Source organism: Olea europaea, chromosome 18 (genome assembly GCF_002742605.1).
Source record: "Olea europaea var. sylvestris chromosome 18, O_europaea_v1, whole genome shotgun sequence".
NCBI classification, from domain to species: domain Eukaryota; kingdom Viridiplantae; phylum Streptophyta; class Magnoliopsida; order Lamiales; family Oleaceae; genus Olea; species Olea europaea.
Window position 1 is genome coordinate 20,239,514 of NC_036254.1, and position 26,997 is coordinate 20,266,510.

The window sequence follows — 26,997 nt, forward strand, 5'->3', positions numbered from 1 at the left end:
AAGCCGCTATTTTTAGTTGTGGTGGGGCTTGCATATTTATAGTAAAGAGGTATTGGGATAGTATAAGATTGATAGAACTCTTGAAATTTGCAAACTTAGGTTTCTTGGAAAACACTGTAGCTCGACCGATAATCATACGACAGGCAAGCGACAATGATTCTGTTTTGGAAGCTCCAACATCAGCTTGACAAAATGTTACATAATTCCAACGATCCTTTCTTCTTGTTCCATACTCGAATCCAAAGACTCCTAGTTCCTCTATATAACATCTCAACAAACCTCTGACTTTTACAACTCTTTTATAATAATTATCTTGTCTGAAAAATAGCCAATACTGATACGGGATTATCGTATGAGTCATCCGTGTAATTATCCTGCCATACTACGCTTGGAGAGTCGACTCCCACTCCAACTTGAAGTGCCATAGTTGCAATCAAAGAAGCCACTACCATTAATACACTTCGTTTTTCTCCAACCAATCATCCTTCTATCTAAACATCTTTTTTTGACTGTTCTTTTTCATGTTTGAGGACAGATCTAGGTGTTCAAAGGACAAATTCAAGTTATTTTTAGTAGTATACGTTGGGCCTTAGTTCAAGAAGCAGATGTTAGCCTTTCCTTTGGTAGTTTCTATCCACACCCTTATAAGTCATTGTCCAGTAATAAAAAACATGCTTAGAGAAACCTTTCCCTTCTAATGTTTATCTCTCCTGATGCTAATTAAATTACTTCAAACATCCGGTACAAACCATAATGCCCAATTTCATGTTTATTGTTAGTTATTTTTATACATTTTATTAAACTTTAGTTTTTTTCCATTTTGAGTTTAAACTTTAATATATTAAATTCTCAATAAAAGATCAAGTAAAGTTGCCATCCAGTTTTTTTTTTAATTTTAATTCGAAATAGCGACGGCGTTTTGTTGCTAATCATTAACATATATTAATCCATCGGTAATTTGCAACTGAAAAATTGTCGTTAACACCATTGTTAATTAGCTACAGGGATAGTCATCGATAAAATACCGACATAATCATTCATTTCTAATTTACCGACGGACAAAGAATTTCGCCAGTAAACTACCCACGAGGGTCTCACTATTGATTTTATGGCCTTTCATCGGTAAAACTTATTAGCAATGAAATTCGGGGCTTTAGCGATGAAAAATTCCCCCTACGAAGCCACTATTTTTAGTAGTGTATGTTGGGCCTTAGTTCAAGAAGCAGAGGTTAGGCTTTCCTCTGGTAGTTTCTATCTATATCCTTGCAAGTCATTGCCCACTAATCGAAAATCATGCTTAGAGAAACCTTCCTCCTTGAATGTACATCTCTCCTGATTCTAATCCAATCACTTCAAATGTCCTGTACAAACAATAATGCTTAATTTCATGTTCATTTCCAAAGTGTCTTGGCTAGCTACTTAGAACATTCATGAAATCTAGGGCCCATTCACGTGCCGCACCAAGTTTTATGAATATAAAAGAATATCAAAACTTGTGCTTGAGATTTTTCTAGCTACATATTTGGTCACTGTTAAAAAGCTTGTCAACCGAGTCCTTGATTAGCTTTGAAAGTTATCAATAAGTAAAAATTCAAGTCAAAAAGAGACCTTCATCTAAGCATTTGTTTGAAGCTTGTATTACAGATTTTTTCAAAACCTTGTTCATTCTAAAAAGGATGGAGGATTGTTGGAGAATATATTCAATATGATGAACATTTGAATGGCTTTATAGTTTGTTAAAGTCTTTCGTAGGTAAGGAAAGATACTGGGAGACAAAATTTGGGCTGGCAAAATAGTTTTTTTGCTCGAGCAAGACACATTAGCAGAGTTTCTATAAATAGATTTCTTCTTCTTTGACATAGATTTTTATGTTTTGAATTCTCTCTTCATCCTCCCATATTAGTTTCTCTCTTTAAATATTGTATTTCTCAAACATATGTTTTGTTGTGCAATTTTGCACAAACAAAATATGACCCATCCTTAGCATTTTTTGGTTGTCTTCGTTAGTGTACAACGTAGCCAATATCTCTTCTTCTGTTGTATCCTAGAGGTCTATTTTCATACTCAAGTACATCACAAAGTAATGGAGGCAAATATCATCTAGAAAACAACTCGGTAATCTGCCTTGGAACTTTTTATTTAAATTTCAAGATTTTGCTGTATTCAAGGTTTTTTCAAGTTAGTCATTCAATAGAGATTACAGTTTTTAGTAAAACAGCACTGGTTTCACTCTTATGGGACAAGAGCAATACAATTTCAACTTTAGTTTCACATGTATAAAGCTAGTAGATTTCAGCGGAATGGAAACATGGCTATGTGAAAACTGGAGAATATTACTATAACAGATTATTTGCTATTGAAAAATGGGAAAGCAGGGAAAAAATGAGACGAACTGAGGAAGGAGAGCCACTTGAAATTTTTTACTTCACAAGATGTCTTTTTTACTACTCTTTTTTCCATACATATGTTTGTAGGGCACATTTGTTACTTATGCAAACTTAAAAATATACTACAAATTACATTTTTAGCCCTCACTTGTTTTATAATTTTCTTTGACTTTTCTACTAAAATCACATTACACGCTAACATTCTCTCCTTTAATGTGTTTTTCTTCAACTCTTGTCCTTCTCTTAATTGTTGGAATCTTAATATTGGAAGTGACTTTGTGAAGATATTAACAATTTGTTCTTTAAACTTGCAACAGTTGAGTTCAACTTCTCCATCTTCAATTGCATCTCGAATGAAGTGGTACTTATTAAAATTTATCTTGTTCGGCTATGAAAAATTGAATTTTTTGACATAGCAATTGCTGATTTGTTGTCAAAAAATAGTGGTTGTGCTTTTCCTATTTTCTTTTTGTTGACAAAAGAATAAACAAAAGATACTCAATTTTCTTTACCAATTGAGTCTAAATTGAAATGAAAATTTTCAAAATGGAATTCTATTATAATTTCTCTTTTTCATTTTTAGTTTATCGAAAAATATCTACATGAAGCGATTGAAAATGTATACAATAAATATCATTACAAATTTTTTTAGTAATGCTTAAATACAATAATTAAATAAAATTTACTTGTTAATAGAAATTAAATCCTTTTTCAATTACGATTGAGAACCAACTTATTTGTTACAAAATAATTAAATAAATAAATAATTGCCCAATTAATTTTATTTACTTCCCAAAATAATAGTACTAAATTATTAATTATCCATAATTAAGGTGTAGCAAATGAACTTAAATCTTACTTAGCAGGCGAACGATTGGATCATTACATGCAAAAGGAAGCCGACTGTAGTAGTTATCTCTCAATCGAAAGGAAAATGTAATGTATTTTTCGGAGAATTTTACCTGTTTTGTTCCATTATTTTAAATATTTATTGCTCTTTTCGATAGCATTATTCTCATTGTAACAAAATGAAATGCGGAATTGTCTATATTGGAGCATAATTTACATAATTTGGATTCGAGTTTTCATTTTAGGCCATCAGAATTGGGACATATCAAATGGGATAGGCTTCTTAGATCAAGATTTCGAAGCCTCTCTAGTTTTTTGTCAAAACAATATCTTGGTCTGGAATGCTTATGGCACATTTTATATGCATTATTGTAGGTTTTCAACTTTCAAAAGTGGGGTTTTGAATTTTCATCCTATTTGAATGTGTGAACTTGGATCCCAACGTGATGAAAAACCAACTTTGATGTTATAATCACATGTAATTTTCAATTGAATAGTAGATAAGTTAAGTTGTGAATAATGTGAAAGTTGCATATGATTTAACGTCAACGTTCATGATTTTAGTGACTTGGAAACTTGGATAATCAATTTAAATAAATTGGAGATTCAAAACCTCATTTTTAAAGGTTATGGATCCAACATTATGATAAACGTTGAAGAGCTTAGCTAATTTACATGAAAGCAAGTAACACTAAACACCACACAAAAGTTAGTAAAAAATACGAGTTTATATATGCTCGACAATATGACAAGAATTGATATTGATATTTAACTTTTATTTATAAATGTAAAGGGTTTAAAAACAACAAATATCAAATTCAACATTAATTCCTTGCATATAACTCGCAAGAGCCCAAGATTTTAAAGAAAAACAAATGAAAATTATAAAGAAAAATGTTGACTGCCTAATAGCAAGAGACGCAGATCATCAAATACTGCCATGCTTTCATCTTTTGCATATAATCAGAGACAAAAAGGGAGAACAAAATACTAGAGAAGCATTCATACGAGCCTCTTTCCTTCTGTTGCATAGTAAACTAGACTATAATGTAACTTTTGTGATAATTAATTAGTCGATACATTGTACCCTCGACAACATAAAATCCTAACAGCAGATGATGACAATGCATAGAAGATCATTAACAGCGTCCAGAATTCTTTCCAGTCAAAACTAATCCTCTGTTGTCATCCTTTACTTTACATTCTTTTCCATAATTTATTCTACAGTTCTCATTTTTAACTACACTTTCTTCATTAAAATAATATTACACGAAAATAAAAAACTTTTCCTTTTTTTTAACCACACATTCTCCATCAATCACTATTCCATAATATAGTTCTTCAAATTAATGGGGCACAAATAGGGCCTAATGTTATCAAGGAACATATAGTAGCTCAGCCTCGAAATTCTTTTCCTTCAGCATAGTCCAATCTTCTGTCTCTATAAACGAAATAAATAGAAAGGGTCGAAATTTATTAGTTAAGGTGCTGATTATTAACTTCCAAAAGGATGCTGAGATTTAAACAACTGGATCATAGTCCTGACTTTGATGGCATTAAAGTTTAACTATAGATAACACTATACTCACTTGGTTTCTCTACAATGGCGAGGAGCCGTCTCTGCAGAATGGATGCAACAAAGAGGAAGATCAAGCACATACCAAACATAACAGTGATTGGGAACGCATTAACCTTCAAAAACATATAAAGGTTTGTTTAACATATTGCAATTAGTAATGCGCATTAATGCAATAAGTGGTTTTGCATTGGCTAGAGTTAAGACGTTAAGACGAGTTCGAGGCAATGACAAGCTGAAAAGAGAATATAAAGCAGAAAATTAAAGAATAAAGAGAAATAATGATAATTGGTAATTGCCATGACAAAACGAAGCCTCTACAACCATTCATGCAAACCGATGATAAATATGTAGCCAATGCTGTAATGATAAGAAGATCTAGAAACATACATTGTATAGCACAATGCAAACAAAGATGTTTAGGGAAATGCGAAGAAATTCATGATTGTGCTTCGAGCCTCTTCGGGGATGCATAGAGATCTCATCTTCATAATTGATGGCCAAAAAATCCCAACACGAGCCTAAAATACACAGAAGCCAAGATGTTGGAGACAACCTGAAAATGAGAGGCCATCACCTTCCAACTTTGAAGGAGCTACCAAGATCACCTTCCAACTTTGGAGGAGCTACCAAGATCTGCCACGAGTGTCAAAAATTAGATGTAGTCCACTAGTAGAAAACAGAGCAAAAAAATAAAAGCAATGGAAGGACTCTGGATATACATGTAAAATCTTGCTTCTCAAAAATACAACCTATAGAGGATAAAATGGTCTTTCTTCAATCCTTAACCTAGTTGGATGTGGATGGCCAGATGGCAACCCCTAACTGTCAAATTGATCTTCACTCGAGTTGTTCTGGTTTAAAAGGAACCTGAACCGTTGGTTTCGAATAACTGTTGAGATTTAACCCTTGGTTCTTAATGATTCGGGAAGGCGATGGTTTGGCTAACTTTGTCTTTTAGTTTTTTGAGAGTCGATTGTATTCTCTCTATCTAAGTATTCTGTATTTTTTCCCTTCTCGTCTTCTTTCTGATTTCTTCTTTATTCTCTCATGAGATCCTAATCTCTTACTGAATACCTGTGAAATTAGCGTTGCTATAGTATTTTGGCATGTGAGAACGGTTGGTAATCTATATAGTGGTTAGATTATGGTTTTTGTATTACTTAGGGTTGGCGATTTGTGAGACCTTTTTGGATCAGGGATCAAATCGTGTTCTAATTTGGGTTTCTTGGAACATTGTACTCTCTCTTGGACTTTTTTGTGCATTTAGTAGTGGGCTGATCTCTGAGCCCTCTAAATTAGGCAATATTTGCTGAACTGGGTAAACATCTGGTGTTTTGTACTGTGTTTCTTGTGTGTTTAGTTTATTTTTAAGTTTATTAATTGTTGAGTTCAGGGAAAAATTCCTAACAATCTAGTATCAGAGCAACTTTCTAGGGCTTCTAGTTAAAATTTTCTTTAAAAATTGATTATTTTTTGTCAAACAGTGTGTGATCTTGTTAAGATCTGTTTTCGATCCACGCTGATATGTAAACCTACCTGGAATTTTGGATCCGTGGGGTAAGAGCCAAAGGTGAAAAGATACTATTCCACAAACTTAGCTGGTTGAGTTAAAAAAAGGGTTTTTTCAAATGTTTCTGGAATTAAGTGAGATCGTGTCAAACTTCTCATATTTTTTTTTTTTTTTACAATATATTACATTTACATATTTGTAAATTGCTTTCTGTATGCTCCTTAAAATTAGTATGTACATGTTTGATCAATGATATATAAGCATGCTTTAATTGTATGATCACTTGATAATTGAAGAAAGTGTCACATTACTTGCTACTGTTGTAATTGATAAATCCTTGATTGAGTATAAGCCTACATTGTTCAATTCTGGTATTTTTTCTTTAAAAGACTAAATTTATTTTTAATAAAACATTTTCTACTATTAAGTGACCGTGTATTAAAGACCACTAACGTCCATGAGTAATATCCACCCTTTACAGAAAATGTTATGGTTTCGAAGGTCGAATTATCATAATTCGAGAGAAGTGGAGATTACTCCATATGGAAGCAGAAAATGAGGGTTATCTTGGTTCAGCAAAGGGTTGCAAAAGCACTTGATGACCCTGAAACTTTTTATACTGAACTTAAAGCAAAACCTAAAGAGATTGAGAATATTAATGAAATTGCATATAGCTTTATAATTTTGCATTTATCCGATGATATAGTAAGACAAGTTGATGGAGCCAAAATTATAAAAACTCTATGGATAGCCCTTGATAATTTGTTCTTGACTAAGACTCTACCAAATAAGATCTACCTCTTGGACAAATTGTTTAGTTTTAGAATGGATACTGGAAAGCATTTAGAAGTGAATCTAAGTGACTTTAGTATCATTGTTAAAATAATGAAAAGAAATTCGAAGATAAGGATCTTGCTGTCATTTTATTAAACTCACTGCCTGAGTCTTATAAAAATGTGAGGAATGCCATAAAAATATTCAAGGGATAAGTTGACATAAGCCACAGTTATAAATGCTTTAAGATCTAGAGAGTTAGAGGTTAGAAAGGAGCCCAAGTCAAACTTTAGAGAAGAAAGTATGTTTGTAAGAGGGAGAACGGAGAAGAAAGAGAACAATTTTCAAAATAGAAGAAGTAAGGGAAAGTCAAAAAGAATGTCTAAGTCCAAAGATAAAAGCAACAAAAATGTTATCATTCTAGCAAATTAGGACACTTCAAAAAGGACTATTATGATTTAAAAAGAAAACAGAAGGATCATAACAATGCCAAGTTGAATAACTCTGCAGGTTTCGATTTGGACAGTCATGTTATGACTGTGTCTAGTAGAGAAGTCAGTAAGGACTGCTTAGAATCTGGATGTACATTTCATATGTGCCCTATTAAGTTTTGGTTCTATAATTACAAAGAAATAGAACCCAGAAAAGGTATATATGGGAGACAATAATACTCAAACTATTGTTGGGATTAGTGACATTGCCATAAAAATGCATAATGGCATTGTTAGGTCAATCAAGAATGTCAAGTATGTCCCAAATCTGAAAAGAAATCTCATCTCATTGAGAATACTTGAAGATGTTGGGCATATGTTTAAATCAGAGAACAACATCTTGAAGTGACGAAGGGATCCTTGGTTGTCCTAAAAGGATCCAAAAGAAATGGTTTGTACTATCTCTTGGGAGAGACTACGACCACACATGATCCTAGTTCCCTTATAGTAATAGAAAACAAATCTGAACTTTGGCACAATAGAATAGGGCATATTGGAAATAAGGGCCTTAAATATCTAAGTAATCAAAGACTACCTAGGAAAGATATAATTGAGCCTCTTGATGTGTGAAACCTATGTCTTAGGTATGTTTCATAAAGTCGGTTTTGAAGCAGGGTCACACACTATTAAGAGATCTCTAGATTACTAGAGAGTCATCTCACATTTGGTGGGAATAGGTACTTCCTGTCTTTAGTTGATGACTATTCTAGAAAATTATGGGTCTATCCTTTAAAAACTAAATTTGAAACATTTCAAAAGTTTAGAACCTGGTTAAGAATAGTTGAAGATCAACTTGATAGGAAGGTGAAAACCTTAAGGATTGATAATGGATTGGAATTCTGTAGTGCTAAATTTGATAACTTTTGTAAACAAAAGGGAATTGTCAAACATAGAATAGTAAAGCATACCCCACAACAAAATGGAATTGCTGAAAGAATGAATAGAACCTTAATGAATAAGGTCAGGTGTATGTTGATAGCTTTGAGCTTGCAAAGGGGTTTTGGGCTGGGACAGTGTGTACTACTGCTTATCTTAAAATAGGTCACCATGCAGTTCTGTAGGGTTTAAAATCTCACAGGAATTGTGGAATGGTAAAGCTTCTAATTTAGCACATATTAGAGTTATTGGATGTGCTGTGTACGCTCACCAAACTGAGGGCAAACTAGACCCTAGAGCCACCAAATGTGTCATGTTAGGTCTTCTCAAAGGGGTGAAAGGGTACGAGTTATGGGTGCTAGTTGTACAAGTCATTAAAATCAGTAATAGTAGAAATGTTGTCTTTAATGAATTTGAAATGCCATGTTTTAAACATAAAGTTGATAAATCTAAGGAACTTGAAATTGATAAAGCTCCTCAAAGCAAGGTGAAGTTAACTAGATTCAATCTCACACAATCTAGGAATGGTGAAACTGAGGCTGAAGTTTCTTCAACAGAAAGAAATGAGGGTAATTTTAATGAAGGTGAAGCACGAGAACCTGAGATTGTAAACCAACCTCAAGTTGAAAGTGAACATGAAGCCTGTACTGATCCTCCAATAGACTCCACAATAAGTGACTATGAACTTGTTAGAGACAGGAAAATGAGACAGCCTAGGCCAAATCCTTGATATGAAACATTAAACCTAGTGAATTTGCCCTAGTTTCAGGTGAAGCCTTAGAACATTTAGAGCCTTCTTCCTTTGAAGAAACTATGAATGGACAGAAATCTGTAAACTGGAAAAGGACAATAGAAGAGGAGATGAAATCTTTATCGGAAAATAAGGCTTGAAAATTGGTAAAAAAGCAGATAAACAAAAGGTTGTGCACTGCAAATAGGTTTACAAACTAAAGGAATAAAGTAATCATGCTAATCCTTTGAGATACAAAGCTAGGCTGGTTGCCAAAAGCTTTACTCAAAGGAAAAGAATTGATTATAATGAACTATTTTCACCAGTACTGAAGTATAAGACTATAAAGCTAAGGCTTGCACTAGTTGTTCAATTCAGTTAAGAACTTGAACAATTAGATGTTAAGATTGTCTTCTTAAATGGAGAGTTAGAAGAAGATGTGTGTGTGTGTGTGTTTGTGTCAACCTCAAGGTTTTGAGGAAAAAAGAAGAAGTGACTATGTTTGCAAATTACAAAAATCACTATATGAGCTTAAACAAAGTCCAAGGCAATGGTTTATAAGATTTGACACATGTGCTTAGGATTGGCTTTAAGAGAAGTGAATATGATCCATGCCTGTATTATAACAATGTTAGAAATGGATGATATGTTGTTAACTAGTCCTAGCAGAACTGGGATTATAAGAATGAAAGACCTTTTGAAATCTGAATACGATATGAAAGACTTAGGGAAAGCCAAGAAGATCCTAGGAATGGTTATTAACAATGATAGGTCTACTCATAAATTGACAATTACCCAAAAATCATATCTAGATAAAGTAATAACCAAATTTGGCATGAAAAAAGCCAAATCAATGCACATACCCCTTGCAACCCATATGAATCTTTCAACTGAACATGTACCTAAAACTAATGATGAAATAAATTAAATGAGAAATATACTATATGCTAATGCAATAGGCTCCGTCATGTACTCTATGGTAACTACTAGGCCTGACTTAGCCTAATCTATTAGTTTTCTAAGCGGATTCATGTCTAATCTTGGGAAGCCACATTGGGCTGGATTGAAATAGCTATTAAGATACATAGCTAGAACTATAGATATAGGATTAATATATGAAAAGAAATCTAAAAACTTGACATTAAAAGGATATGTAGACTCTATTTTGCTGGTGATAAAGATTAGAGAAAATCTACTTTAGCTTATTTCTATACATTAGGTGATAACTGTATTACTTGGAAATGCAAGTCACAACCTATTGTCACACTATCAAGCAATGAGACTGAGTATCTGGCAATAACGGAATCAGTGAAAGAATTTATTTGGTTGAAAAGAATCTTACGGGAATTGAATTTTTTGCAAGAAATACATGTGATCTTCACTGATAGCCAAAGTGCACTATTACTTAGCAAAAATCACGTCTATCATGAAGGATCTAAACATATTAAGGTGAAGTACCATTTCATAAGAGAAAAAATTGTATCTGGCATCATTGATCTTGGAAAAATTCAAACTGAAGAAAATTCATCTGATATGGGCACTAAAATTCTTCCTGTCAGCAAATTTAAATCCTGTTTATCTTTTCTCCACAATGACACAAGTTAATTTTTTGTGCAAGTACCTTGGGCAATGATATAGGATCAAACCACTATGTGTAAACTAGGAACCAAAGAGATGGAGTGTTTTCTGACAACAAAGGTGAAGGTTGTAAATATCGTGCTTCGTAAAAACATGACTTATAGAGGATAAAATGGTCTTTCTTCAATCCTTAACCTAGTTCGATGTGGATGGCCACATAGCAACCCCTAATTGGCGGATTGATCTTCACTCGAGTTGTGCTAGTTTAAAAAGAATTTGAACCGTTGGTTTCGATTAACGGTTGAGATTTAAACCTTGGTTCTTAATGCTTCAGGAAGGTAACGATTTGGCTAACTTGGTCTTTTGGTTTTTTGAGAGTCTATTGTATCCTTTCTCACTCTAAGTATTCTAGTTTTTTTTCCTTCTTGTCTTCTTTCTGATTTCTTCTTTGGTCTCTCATGAGATCCTAATATCTTATTGAAAACCTATGAAATTAGTGTTGCTATAGTATTTTAGCTTGTGAGAACAGTCAGTAACCTGTATAATAGTTAGGTTGTAGTTTTTAGTAGTTTGTGTTGATTAGGGTTGGCGATTTGGGAGATTCTTTTGAATCAGGGGTCAAATCGTGTTCTGATTTGGGTTTCTTGGAACATTGTACTCTCCTGCACTTAGTAGTGGGCTGATCTCTGAGCCCCCCTTCCCCAAAATTAAGCGATATTTGCTGAACTGGGTGAACATCTGGTGTTTTTTACTACGTTTCTGGTGTGCTTGGTTTATTTTTCAATTTATTAACTGTTGAGTTTAGGAAAAAATTCCTAACAAAACATTTGTCAACAAGGGAAGCAGAAGAGAGACAAAAGATATAACGAAGACAATCTACACGTAGCTCTCCAATGTAGGCGAGTTGTGGGCAAGTGAGAAGCAATTGAGCCTCCCAAAAGTGAAGCCAACGTGAAAGTTGCAAAAATAAAACCATGGGAAATCTCTTCATCATTTGGACTCAGAGCAAGTGTCCAGAAAAATACAAATGTATACATTGAACCTTCAAATAGGGATTGTATTGCACCCAACAGAGCAATCTTCTCATCTGACCAACATATACCAGTGTGCTGAGTTCCACGAAAAGGACAAAATGGTAAAGATGAAACAAAAATAGAAACAGCAACAAGTCATATAACTCAGGGAATAGCACAAAATGATAAGGAAATGACCTAAGTTGGACCCATTACTTAAAAGTATCACACAGGAAAGCCGAGTTCTATAATTGTCTGAAATACAGTTTTCGTGCCATTCTAGGGGTTGTATGGGCAGACAGTATTAGTTTGTATCTACTAAGCCATTCATAAAAGTTAGTATAAAGCCGGACATTTTATTATATAAGAGATCTAGGAATATACCTAAAGCGATTGCTACAGCTGTACCCTTGAACTGTGCCAGTAAGTCCTTGTTATCTGAAGGGTCGTTGTAGTTCTCAGTCGATGATGACAATATAAGAACTCCATTTTGTGATTTTCTTCACCTCTTCTCAAATTTCAATGCATATAATCCATACAAAAAATAAAAATAAAATAATTCTCAGGGAGAGCAATGAAAAATGCAATTTTTCTCTCCCTTTCTCTCTCTGTAGAAATTGAAAAAGGATCTTTATATACACACATACATGCAGATAATAATGAGGGGCAGATGATTATATTTTGTAGAAAATTGCAATGTTGGTCCTCAAGTTATTTCTCTAGTATCAATTTGATCACTACACACACACACACACATTTAATTATAATTGATAAATCGAAATATTTCACGACTTCATTGCCAAATAAAGGGGAAGTTATCTCATGCTTCTAAGGAAAATTATCTTTGAAACAACTATTCGTAGGTACCTATTTGGTGTTGCAGCGACAGTTGTGTTGATGTGATTGCGACTGTGGCAGTGATAATGTTGGAGTTGATTTTTTTGTGGTGTTTGGGTACAGTAGTTGTGGTGGTTTTTGGTTGTTAAGAGTATGGTAGTGGTAGCTTCCATGTTTTGAGGGTGGCGGTGGCGGTAGACGGCGGTGTTCGTGGCAGTGGGTGCAGTGGTGACGGTGAGATGTTGGTAGCCGTGGTCTATCGAGGTGGATGTGCTGATTTTGTTTGACTCAGTAATGTTGCTGTAGGGCGATGGTGGTTGTAGTTCTAGCGATAACGGTGGCATTGGTGATGTTGAAGGTAGTAGTTGTTTGGTGGTGGTCACAGATTAATTAGTTAATTGTGACGATTAAATTGGTTAATCAATGAACAATAAACAATATTTGAGCAATAAGAAAAATAAATTGTGATCAAAAAATAATACGTGACTTGAAAAATTAATAATTTGTGATTGTTTAATAAGTTGTAACCTATAATATTTGTGATCTGTGGCCTATAAATAAATTGTGATGTATAATTTTTTTATCTGTGATCGACGACCAAATCTTGACATACAAAAGTTTTGAAATGTGATCGCAAAATAATATTTGACATTAAAAAATTTCGATTTGTGATTGAAAAATAATACATGACTAATTAAATTGTGAATCTGTGATCAAATTGTATAGATCCCCGACCTTAACATATTTAATTAATAAAATTTATAATTAATTAATTAAATTATAAATAAGTTTTAATGGATATTTGATTTTTGAGATTTTAAACTTGTATTCTTACTTTTGAAATGGGTAATAGTTATCCTCTTAGTTATGAAATTTTTCCCTATGGCAAATTTTGAGGGAAATATATTTAGAGCGTGCTTGATTGACATAAAAAATCTTTATATCACCTAGAAAAAAAAATTATTTTCCTTGTTTTTTGTGGAAAACAAACTTAGTCATCCCAAAGAAAATATTTTCCTTAAAAGCAAGGAAAATCAGGCATATTTTCAAAAGTAGGAAAATATTTTCAATGGAAAAAAAATGACAATCAAATATCCAAAGTAGAAATTTGGGTGAAAAACTGATATTTTTCATAAAAAAAATACTTTTGATTTGACACACCCTTATTGCTTGTTTGGTTTTATAAGCACATTAGGCGGGCTTGCGGTACGTGTTGAGACTCGACAAAATTTAAGATTTGCTAAAAATTAAAATTTTAGTAAATTTTGATAAGAGTTGATAAATGTAAACCAGGGTTGTATCATCCTGGCCCCCCTTCAAGCAGTGGCGGATTTACAATGGGGGCAGTGAGGTTAACTACTCCACACTAAATTTGAAATTCAAGATTTTGCATTAGATTTCCTAAAAAAAAATCTTATAATTTTCAATTTTGCCCCCAGAAATTTACTCCTACAACTCTATAATCTGAATTCTGCCCCTACCTTCAAGCAATAATCTATCAGTATATTTTGCTCTCTATCAAGGTCCAACTCTCTTATTGCATTAGGAGTCAGAGTCACTGCCTTAAAAACCAACATCTATTCCGGCCACCGAGATCGAACTTGGAGTCTATCATCTTCGTGTAGTAATATATAGTGTGATCACATTTGAATTCTTGATCTAAAAATTTATGTTGTTAAAAGAGTTAGGTATATATTATTTAAAGGGAAGTGTTACATGTACATAATTATCTACATAATGTTGTCCATAATTATACGTGACACTGGATCTAACCTTTAATTCAAATATCACACATGCACATTAACAATCGGATGATTGTCACATCACATTATGGACACCATTATGTGCAATAATTATGTACAAATAGAATTTTCCTTATTTAAATCTTGTCTTGGCTTGCTCCTTATATGTAGGTGTGTATATGTCTTGTCTTGGTCACCGAGTGGGTTTATGTCATGTTGGTATTTTATAATGTGTGCTCTGAAACATTAGAGATAAATAGTATGTAAATAATTGAAAAAGAATGTAACGTATATGAAACAGTATGTAATTTAAAATAAACTTGTAATTAAAATTATAAGGAAGATTCAGCTAACCATGAAAATCAATCGATTAACGACCAACTTGTAATGAATTTGATGGGTTCTTCCCTTCAACTCGTCTGCTAGAGAATTGGTAGAGGATATATATATATATATATATATATATATATATATATATAAAATTGAATTCTTATGTAATTTTCCATATTGAAATTACATTTTATTATGCTAACAATTATGTACGCACATAAAAACAAATATGTTAGCCACGTAAATAATTAATGGAATAAAAACAAGAAAAAAAATTATGAATTCATGTTTCTTAATCTTGCAATATGTTACTATTACACGTATTTTTTCAATACAAGCTCAATAAATTGGTCGATTTATGTAATTTTCCCACATAAGTGATTAAATGATCTTATAAGTGTTAACAACAAAACTTTAATAAATAAATTATATTTCTTTGGTTCAATATTTTTGTGTAAACTACGGTAACATGTCTTCTGGATTTATTAAATATTACACTTGTTGGAATAAAATATATATAAATATTAGAGTTCTAACTTTTAATATTCAAAAGAACTTTCACCGCCGAATGTGTAAAAGAGTTCAAAATATTAAAATTTTCCCTTAGTTTCATTTTTTTAAAAACAAAATTTCCTTTAGTTTCATTGCTCTCCTAAGTTGCAATATTAATTACAAACAATAAGCAGAAATCTATAAGTTATCATAATTTGTATTAAAATATTTATCTTAGAGGATGTCTTCCACCTTGTCAATCAAGAAGTTCATAAATTAATAGATGATGTTAAATATAAATATAGTTAAGTTTCATGTTCTTCAGTTATATTTTGGTAATTTCTATTGGGAAAAATTCACCTCAATCTTGCAGCGAATGCAACTGAAATGAAAGACAACGGTTACAAAAGAGAGAACCACACGAACTAAGGTTCATTTAGCAAGATTTCTAAGTCAAAAATTGCTTTCGAGATTAACAATCTGCTGTCGTAGAAATCCCTCGATAAATCTTGATTTCGAGCTCAGAAAACAATCAAATGAATACCGATTTATCTCTGCTTGATCCGAGACTTTCGCATTCACTTTGGATTGCTCTCTTTCTCTCTAACCCCACAAAGGAGAAGGGTGATGGTGCTAGCAATTCACAAGGGTATGGAGAGGAAGAAGAAGATATCACAATGATTGAATATCACTCACAACTTCACATGATTTCCGTCTCTCTCGGCTGCCTCTCTTCTCTCAACTCTTCTCTCCATTACTACAACACACACACACACCAAAACGGCTGGGAAATAAATGAATAAATAAATAAATAAATAAATAAAATATATATATATATATATGTTAGTTTAGGTCACTAAATATGGGCCAAGAGATCTCTAAGTGGGCTGCCATATAACCCAAACTAATGGACCAATTTTCAACTTCATATTAATCACTAAATAGTCAAACTAATCAAATAATCACCCAACCCAAATCCAAGTCATCCAAAAGTGTAGTTTGTTTTCGAGTCGAGCCAAGTTCATGGTGTCGATAAATAATCCGACAACTGTCTTAAATCATCACCCGAATTATTGGGTATCAAAAAACCCAACATATGCTTTTGAACATATTTTGGTAAGTTTTTTAATATGTTTTATTTGGTTAGAAGAACTTTTAAAAAAAAAAAGTTAATCTAACGTTCCATAATCTCTTCAATAAGAAGAAGCAAAAATGGTTCCTAAATGTAATTTGACCAACTGTTAACAATCTCACAGAAAAATGAGACTCTTTTAACCCAAAAAACTTTACTTACGAAGCCTTCTTCACCTACTCATTCTCTATGCACAAAATTAAATGGCCAACAACATGACCTTTTTCTGGTTTTTTCTACTCTTTCTCTCTCTACAAAGCACTCTCTTTCTCACAAACTTTATGGCTGTGGAATTGATTGTATACAAATCCGTTCATGTGTTCCTTGTGTTTCCTAAATGAATTTGGATTTCTTGAACGAAGACTTCTATAAATAAGGTTATATCTTTGTATTTTTCACATCATCCTATATGGCAGCCATAGTTAGTCGATTTTTCATGTGCATTTTCCTCCTTTTCCTAACCCCTCATGCTCTTTGTCACACTCTTACGATGAAGGATCCAGTCGTAACAACCGCACCTTTTGAGTTTTTCAATAATTTTAGAAGTTCCAGGAAGGGTGATAGCTGTGAAGGACTCCATCAAGTGAAGAAGTACCTCTACCAATTTGGTTATCTCAATACTCTTGATGCTAAAAATAAGGATTTATTCGACGATACATTAGAATCTGCGATCAAAACTTACCAACTCAATCACAACCTCGACATTACTGGATTTTTAGATTCTCGTACAGTGTCAAAAATGATGATGCCACGATGCGGGGTATCTGACATAATCAATGGAACTAACACAATGTACCGTGGCACCAACCCCTTGAATGCTTCACAATTCACTTTATTTCCAAGTCGTAGAAAATGGCCTGAAACCCTACTTACCTATAGATTTCTAAGTGGTTTTCCTCAAAGCTTCATGGAGCCCATACGATATGCCTTTGAAATATGGTCCAACAAGACAAGCTTCTTCTTTTTCAAACTTCGAGATGATCTTGATGAAGAATATTCAGATTTACAAATTGCTTTTGTTAATGGTGAACATGGCGACGGATATCCATTTGATGGACCCGGTGGGGTTCTTTCACATGCTTTTCAACCGACCGATGGCCGAATGCATTTTGATGCATCCGAGGATTGGATAGTTGGTTCTCTTCCTCGTACGATTGATATAGTTAGTGTTGCATTGCATGAAATTGGGCATCTTCTTGGACTTGGGCATACAAATATTCCGGATGCAATTATGTACCCTAATATCCGTTATGCTATGGTAAAAAGAACTCTACATCAAGATGATATCGATGGAATTAGAACTTTATATGGATCTTGATAGCAAGATTAGTTATCATAGGCACCAATCAAGATCAGGTTATAAGTCCCGTCCTAAGTTTTCAAGGTCATTTTGAGTTTAAACAAAAGTATAATTTAGGGTTTGAAGAATAACATTATATATTAGTTCAATTTGACTTAGCTACAATGTTCCATGTTTATAATTACAACGTTATTCTTGTGCAGATTCAAAATAAACATTATATCAATAACATTACAACATTAGTTCTTATGCAGATGCGGAAAAATAAAATTATGTTCATTATTTGTACGAAAAAATAATTACCATGAATTCAAGGGCAATTTTTTATAGGTCAATGTTAGGATATGTCTATTTTAATTCCTATTTATTTAATAGCCTTAATATTAGTCTTTGACGCGTGCGTTGCACGAGTTTTGTATTTATTTTATTTTATTAGCGTCAAAATTGTAGATTTTTCAAAATTGGTTGAAGATTTGAAGTATTTGATGAAGTCCAATCGTTTGGTTCATTGGATTATCGCAGGATGCATAGAGATTTCTTTTTCGTTTTTTATTTTTTTCTCATTTATTTATATTTTATTTCTTTTGTTCATATTATAAATATTTTTTTTCGATTTAAAATCCTTTTTAATTTTTTTCTTTATAAAAAAAATTATTTTTTTAATTTTAATTAAATAATATTTATATGTTTTTTTATTTAATTTTCAGAACATTCTTTTGTTTAATTTGCTTTGTTTTTATTATATATTTTTTGAAGATTGTTTTAAAAAAAAATCTTCATATTATAAATAATTTGTTGTTTGATTTAAAATTCTTTTCGTTCTTTATTTAATTTTCACAACATTTTTGCAAGATTGTTTTTTTCTTTTCGATTTAAAATAAATTATTAGTTTCTCCTTAGGTATCTAAATCTTTTTTGCTTTTCTCCTTATTCTACAACACAATTATTCTAGATGTTTTCCTAATTCATATTGATATTTACATTCTAGTTCTTTGCTACTCCATCATTTAAAGAGAAATCAACAGTATAACATATTAATAAAAATGCATGTTGTACAATATTGCCAATTAATTGGACAACAAAATCACTTCGAGAAACATTAGCAGTAAATTAATAAACTCATAAAATTACAATAGCTACTAAATGCACAAATTCTAATCTGACCTCTGTAAACTGTAATAAGAGGTCTAACCTGACCTCTATAAACTGTAATAAGAGGCAGAGGATGAAGAAAGGGCAGAGTGGAGGGCCACTCCACTGGCATTGTAGTTGTAATATTTTCACATAACCCATCTATTATCACACCCTAAAAGACAACACAAATCATGCATCAATACCACAGACAGTGTATTAAACATACAAAAAAATAAGGAGCTTACGTGTCAAGAAGTAAAGAGACATCAAATATACAGACACCTCACTGGACGGTTCTAGTCTTAGTTTCTTGGAACGAATCTTACAAGAAAGGGTTGGGGCCTCAGTCCCCAATGGAGTTTATTTTTAGTTGTCACTCACTAAAACTTCATCAACTAAATGTGTTTCCGAAGCTTTCTTCTATTCCCAGTATAAACACTTTCCATTCTTATTGAACAATGATCATTTTCTATAATCGTTTCATTTGCAGTCCTTCCCTTCACATGAATATATAACTAAAGAATGAGAATTTGCTAAAATATTTTATATTCAGTGAGCTACATCATATACCACCTAACATTCGAAATAAGAAACCTCTCTTTGAGCTACAAATTTTTCACAATAGTATAGAAATTCATTGCAATGAAACTGGTCTCAAACTTTTCAAACATACTTATAATATGAGTAATCCTTTCAATCACATGAAAGATCTGAACTACCTACACCTTAACTATTAGTTCAACTACAAATCTGCCAACACCAAATATTTCTTTAACTACAATAAAACACTATACACATAATCACCTAAAGTACAATTGTTCAAGCATAAAAAAATAAAATAAAATTAGAAGCTAAAATTATGAATAATGTACAGTAAAAACGAATTAGTTGTAAAAGAAAAATCACCCTCAAACAAAGCAAAAATGAAATCAACATACCTGAAGTCGATAATCTTCAATTTGTACGTTAATCCGCTTTTTTCTGTTTACAACTTTCACAAAAGTCCAAATAAAGTCAGAAGGAAAGAATAAAAATTTTAGCGTGGACACGAACACAATGAAATAAAAAGAATAAGAAAAATTATAAATGAACAAACTTGAGGTCCCCAGAACCCAACTTTTTGCGAAATTTTGTAGTATTTTGGTAACAATTGTTAAATTCTCGAAAAAAAAGAAACAGCTGGAAGATTCATGACAAAAAATACAAAGAAACATACCTAAACTCCAATTTCTTTTAAAATTTCATGGTATTTTGGGAACAATTTGTTAAATCTCGCAAAAAACAAAAATCAAGATTCAGTCGTAAAATATACAACAGAAGAAATTGAAGGTTTAAAGATTGGGTATACATGTAATCGTCTCAATTATGCGTGAAGTTGTTGGGTATTTTTGGAACAATCGAAAGAAGGAAATTGAAATTAAAGTTAAAAGCCGAAAGAAATTAGCATCGTAGCAATGCAGAGTAAGAATGAAATTAGGGTTAAATGTAGGGATGGCAATTTGAACCGTCAAAATCGAAAATCGCGATTAACCGAACCTAATGGGGCGAAAAAAATCGAACCAATAGTGTAATAGAGCGGAAATGATTTTTTTTTTATGAACCGGTTCGTGGCGGTGCGGATATGGTATTTACACCGTCGAACCGAAACCGAACCAATTACCTGCTAAAAAAAACAATTGAATTGATTATTGAGTTTTACACTACTTTTCTATCTAACCCAAAATAAAATCCCCCCATTACATCTACATGACTCAGCCGGCCAACACACTTACCATTAGCCCATAATAATAGCATTAGTATGATAGTATATAAATACAAACCCTAGTCTCCACAGACCACAAACTCACGCACGGCTCCCTTTATTGTTAATTTTTTTTTATTGTGTGTAGAAAATTCTACTTCTTCATCATACTCTAGAGTTTGTGCAACGTTTAGCGAGAAGGAAGCTGACAAGGAGGTACATTTTTTTATTTAAATATTAGTTAAGACCATTCTGGAATGGTAGTATCATTGTATTCTCTACTTATATTTTTTATTTACTATATATGAATCAACTTTGAGTGTTGATCTATACTAGTAAGACTTGTGGGAAAGAATGAATCAAATAACTTCGATGAAGAATAATTAAGAACGAAGGAAAAATTTAGTATTGTTATATTTATACAATTGTTTGTTAACTTTGTATTTTACAATTGAAAATTTGGATAATGTTTGCATTTTCGTTTGGAATATTGTATATTGGTTTTATTGATTTTTTTCATAAATTATTTTATATCAATTTGACGGATGAACCTATAAAAAATAATTTATTTTCGTGGTTATTAACCGAACCGAATCGTGCCGAACTAAACCGATTTATGTGGTTATGGTGCGGTTATGGTATGGTTAAAAAATTGATGGTGCGGTTATGGTTTTGGTCGAACCGACCCATAACCGAACCGTTGCCAACCCTAGTTAAATGCAAAAAAAAAAAATATTGTGTTTTAAACGAACAGAATTAAGAAGAATTTTAAATCGAAAAAAAAATATTTATAATACGAAAAAAAATTAAAAACAATTTTCAAAAAAAATTTTAATAAAAATAAAATAAAAGAAAGTTACAAAAATTAAATAAAGAATACATAAATATTATTTAGTTAAAATTGAAAAAATAAGTTTTATTATGAAGAGAAAATAGTTAAAAGGAATTTTAAACCGAAAAAAAATTATAATGTAAAAAAAATAAAATAAAATAAAAATTATATATATCTCCAATGTCTCCGTGCATGGACCGTGCACGGACAGATTAGAGAATTTTATTATTATTTTTTTTTTTGCTATGTAGTTTTATATTATAAATAATTTTTTCCAACTTAAAAATCTTTTTAATTCTTTTCTCTTCAAATTTTTTATTTACAAGTAACTTTTTGTAAAATATTTTCTGTCTTATATTATAAGTAGATATCTTTATTTTTTAATATTTTTTTTACATAAAAGTGATTTTTTTCTTATATACCTACTATATATATGAGAGTGGTTGAGCACGGAGTGAAGAGATGAGATTTGGTGGGAGGTATGAAAAGTTGTGTGTTGCAGTAAATTTATATTGTCCTTGCTTAATGTATAATAAAATATATATCAAACAAGGCAAACGATGTCATTTTGCTCTCCCACTTGAAAATAAAATAAAAAATTAGCTACGGTGAGATAAAATTGATTAAAACACTATTCAATTCAACAGTGTCTCCACAAATTCCCCTTTTTATATAGTAGGGAACTGTCCAATGGGAATGGCATGGGTGTTTGTAGGAAATCATAGTTAGAGAGCTCACATCTGAGAGGTTGTGCTCTTACTTTGGCATATAGTGAGGACTATTTTAAGGCCTGTGGTTTGTTTGGGAAGAGTTGCGTTAGGTATAAATTTGGGATAATGAGATGACCTTAGGATTTATAGGTATTCATTGGTTAGGTAGGATGTTAAATCTCTTAATTTTCAAGTTCGCTATGCTTCAGGTTGGATTTCGTAGCATTCATCTATCGCTTTAAGCAATTTCGGGTCAAGTTTGCTTATATAGATAATTTTATCGAGCGCTCCTTCCCAAACTCAAATGTTCTCCTGAGATGTTTTATGGCATCTTATCCTCTAATTTCTCTTGGCTTGATGTTAGACCTTTGTTCACGAGCATCTAGGCACAAGTTAAAGATGCATAACTCCGGCATAACGAATTAGGAGCATAAGAATGACATCGATACAAAGATGTTTGCTCTTACCTTTCCCCAAAAAAAAATAAAAAATAAAAAATAAGATAATGCTATTTAGCTTCACTTGTTTATAATATAAGCTTATATGATGTTTAGTGATAAGTTAAATGAAAAGAGGAACTAAACATTGAAAATTAAACGCACTCTAAGTGTTATATTAGCGCCACATAGATTCTCTGTGAGGCTAAATAACATTACTCCGAAAAATAAGAGCGAGATTTAATTATTGGAATCAAATTCTTTAGTCTTCTCATAAGACCAATGTGCGGAGCCAAGCCATCCAAATACGCTAAAAGCATGGTCTGGCTTGTGATGGTCTCTACAATGCTCGGCCGTAGAGGCGCCCACAGCCGACAGAAGTCCGTATTAAGGGATGAGACGATAAAAACTAATAAAAAGTCCATAAATCTAGCCTAGTACGAGTCACACAAAGTTCTGGTAATTTTAGATTGTTGACCCAGCATGGCTCAATTTACACCTCTATTATACGGGTCAAAGTAGGAAGATCAAGTTATGGCGTGAACAGTAACAGGTTTTATCCAGCTGACTTAAAAAACAAATGGATGGGATCAAAGAAATCTAAATAGGAAAGAATTCGTTAAAGCAGCACCACAAATTCAGATTGTGAGGAAGCTAAAATATCCTCAGTTGTCTATTTATGGCCCACTAATTTCCTCACTGTATATTCAAAAAATCTTCAGTATAGTAAAAGAAAAAGAAGAAAACAAATGATCAAAGCAACACATTAGTTTCATTTACTTGTATCAAAAATTGTCTCTTTGAAGATCATGGCTGCTCTTTCTTCCTCGTCTTTGTATCATAAATTCCATTCCTCTACTCGTGCTTATTGTTCGAATTCGAATTATGAGTCGAGTTCTTGTTTTACTGCGAAAGCCGTTGGATATTCCGGCAGAAGAAATGGCTCTAGCATATTTGGAGGCCTCAGAATTCAAAATGGAGCAACAAAACCTGCAAAGTCACCAGGTATCTGTTGTGTTCTATCTTCTCATTGAAATTTACATAAATGTTACTCGATAGATAGCACTCTGGCCATATTCTTAGTGCTTCTTTCCTTTTCGAGGAATTAGCTGAAGAAGAATGGAAGATCAAACGGCAGCTTCTACTCGAGAAAAGGGTAAACGAGTCTTCTATCTCTTTCATCTGGAATCACACATATTAGACTTCCAAGGAAAACGATAAAGAAAAGAAGAACGAAAATCAGATATAGGTACTGTTTTCTGCCTACTCAGACATCATTTGGGATAACCAACAAGACGATCTTCTGCAGGTAAGGAGTGTGGAGGCCAAGGAAGCATTGCGGCTTCAGAAAGAAAATAATTTTGTGATTCTTGACGTACGGCCAGAGGCAGAGTTCAAAGAGGTAACAGAAATGACAACAAATAACAAAAACATGCCCTTAACTCTGCTGCATTTGAAATGGTTGTCTCTGAAATAAGCACCGTCTCATTTCGTGATTGTTTATTGGTGTAGGCACATCCTCCGGGTGCTATTAACGTGCAAATATATAGACTTATAAAAGAGTGGACAGCGTGGGATATAATTAGACGAGCTGCATTTGCATTTTTTGGCATCTTTTCCGGAACAGAAGAAAATCCTGAGTTTATCCAAAGTGGGATATACATATTAATTGTTTCTTTTCCAGCCTCTACTTGAGAACTTTTTGTAATCAAAGAGCTCTTTTGCTTGTGCAAACAGGTGTGGAGTCAAAAATAGATAAGAGTGCAAAGATAATTGTTGCCTGCTCGGCCGGTGGAACGATGAGGCCTTCACAAAATCGTCCTGAAGGCCAACAGTCAAGGTTCTTCTCCGCTTCTGTTTCTGTTTTTGTTTGCTAAGTATGATTTATGGCCATAAGAATTTCTTTATTAAAAAAAAAAAAAAAAAAAAGGAAGAAGAAAGAAGATTTCTTATTTGTTATTTCAATCAATAATTCTTGGTAGATGTAATATAAATTTAAATAGATAAATACATCCCCTCCTTCACGCTTAAATTTATAGATGGGATTGTTCAACCTGGTATAATAGAAAAAAAAAAAAAATACTTTAAGTTCAAGTCTTACTGTCACTCATTACGAAGATTGTGCGTGTAATGTGAGACGTCCGATTAGAAAATGAATCTGTTCTACATGTAAAGGTGTGTGTTGCAGACGAAATATAAATGACAGTTTGAGCTTTTTGACAATATGGTTCAGAAATTTTAACACTCTTTGCAGGTCACTCATAGCAGCTTACTTGCTGGTTCTCAATGGTTACACTAATGTCTATCACTTAGAAGGAGGGCTTCATAACTGGTTTAAAGAAGACCTTCCATCAGAGTCTGAAGAATGAAGTCTACCAGAAAACACTGATTCATACTAATGGACGACACGGCTGTTCTTGAATGAAAATGTTAATGTATAAATGAGTTTTGGGAATCACCAAAGGTTTTTTCTTATGCATAGAATGAATGTCTGTACAAACAATAATATCAGTCATCCAATATTGTATCAGCAGTAAAACATGAGAGATAGTGACTGCAAGATATCCAGAATTATACTGGACTAGGATTCTTCAAATAGTAAATTCTTTTTTACTTATATTTAATAGAAAGCTGATGTATCCCCTTGCTTAACAATTTAGGCTTTTGACAAGGTGGTTTAACACAGAAGCAAAGAAATAAAAGATCGTGAATTCAAGTCTTGCTTCCCATTTATGAAAATTGTGCATAATGACATAAAGTGCATCTTGCAATAGTGACACGACCCTTCGTGCATGTTTGATAAAGTAAGCTGGACAATATCGAACATTATTAATGATGAAAAGACTAGTCCAATGCTGCATTCCAAACATACAACCAAAATTCATGAGGAATCCACATATAATAGTTCATGAAAGAGAAGAAAGATGCGAAAGCTTCATCATAACCAAGTTGAACTGGGGGGGAAATGCAAGAATACCAGCATATCTTTCAACAATGAAACCTAAAATCCTACTGGGATTCGAATTCTCAACAAGTAGAAAGTATTATACTGTATAAGCACACAGTGCAGGAAACCTATAAATTAGGATAAGACGCCATTGAAGTACTGTGTCATCATTGTTCACAAGTTAAATTAGGATGTATCTATGTTGCTTGAAATATCGACGGTCCTCTTCATCAACGAGAACAAGGTTTAAGTAGTATGTCACGCTAAATTTGTTGTTGATGTTTCGATTTGTTGGTGTCATGTTTGTTGGGAATTTACTTAAACATGTACAGTGGAATTTAACAAGTTTCAATTCCCATTCAGGATTCAACTTTGTATTTAGATAAAAACTGTGATGAGAAATATACCTTTACTTGTGATTTGCAAACTCTTTCGCGTTATTCCTTTCCAGCAGCTTGAATCTGCCTCCCACAGCTATCCAATTGTCCAGCCTCCAATGAAATCCACACAGAGAGTAGACAGCAACTGCTAGGGTTTCTTTCTTATGCTAACAAGAATAATGAATAACTTATGGACCTCAAACCCTAGCTGCATATATATATAAATCCAAACGGACCCGGCCCGGTCCGGTCCAATATTTAATTAATCCAATTAATCAAACCCGGCCCGTGAATTAATTAATCCAATTAATTAATTCGAGATTATAAATAACAAATTCAATTAATTAATTTATCCAACGATTGTTAAATTAATCAATTGACAATTTGCAGTCTTTCAATTCTCTTTTGTGTGCGACCCATTAGGTTCCCGACCACGATGCCTAACGTCGTGAAATATTATTTTGATCTAATCAAAATTGATAAATTAATACACCCTTTTAATTTATCGTCAATTTACATTCGTCGTCCCTGATTGACATCTAGCAATGTGTCAGGGCAGTACATATGATGGGAAATGTCACGTGGTATGACAAAACCAAATTCGTCCGTTTATCGTGGAACTATTATCCCTTCGTCAATACGATCCAATCAATTACGAGATATGGAATTGTGTCAATCTCGATCATTGATCATATCTTTAACTCCACTATTAAGTCAATATAAATCGAAAACTCCTTTTCGACTTATGAGTACACCTTGGCCAAGGATTTCATCATCGACTTAATTGAATGAAACGCAGATCATAATCTCCTACTATCTAAGGGTGACGAATCATTTATTGATCAATCACAACCTTCATACAATTCTTAACATATCCGAACGATGTCGTATTAGCGGCCCCTTTCAGAGCAACATCCAACACCGCCAAAATATGACTGTCCTCATATAAGGTATCATGACGACCTCAAGTTAAAGGACCAATTCCACTACCGAACGTTAGAGATTAGCCATTGACACTCAGATAGTTATACATGTGGAATCTCTTAGCGGGTCTCCAATGTTTTGTTCTATAACAAAACATCCACGTGTTCATTTAAGTGTCACCACACTTTAGCTTGTGAGATCAGCTACTTACTTCACAAGTAAGAAATGCCACACGTGATAGTCTAACTGCATTAACGATATCCGTATCTCGT

The 26,997-nt window shown here is 32.9% G+C and overlaps 2 protein-coding genes and 1 pseudogene across 2 annotated transcripts; 2 read left to right on the plus strand and 1 right to left on the minus strand.

Annotated features, from left to right (window-relative positions):
• Positions 1–4,560: 4,560 nt before the first annotated feature.
• Positions 4,561–12,968, minus strand: LOC111366844 (annotated as a pseudogene).
• A 3,769-nt stretch (positions 12,969–16,737) lies between these two features.
• LOC111366513 (metalloendoproteinase 2-MMP-like) lies at positions 16,738–17,844 on the plus strand. The gene has a single exon (XM_022987253.1). It carries the CDS (start codon positions 16,757–16,759, stop codon positions 17,636–17,638), a length of 882 nt encoding a protein of 293 aa, XP_022843021.1. The 5' UTR covers positions 16,738–16,756; the 3' UTR covers positions 17,639–17,844.
• A 5,336-nt stretch (positions 17,845–23,180) lies between these two features.
• Positions 23,181–25,190, plus strand: LOC111367720 (rhodanese-like domain-containing protein 14, chloroplastic). The gene is made up of 6 exons (XM_022988744.1): positions 23,181–23,479; positions 23,584–23,630; positions 23,784–23,876; positions 23,987–24,125; positions 24,212–24,314; positions 24,729–25,190. The coding sequence occupies exons 1-6, from the start codon at positions 23,284–23,286 to the stop codon at positions 24,841–24,843; spliced, it is 693 nt and encodes a 230-aa protein (XP_022844512.1). The 5' UTR covers positions 23,181–23,283; the 3' UTR covers positions 24,844–25,190.
• Positions 25,191–26,997: the final 1,807 nt, after the last annotated feature.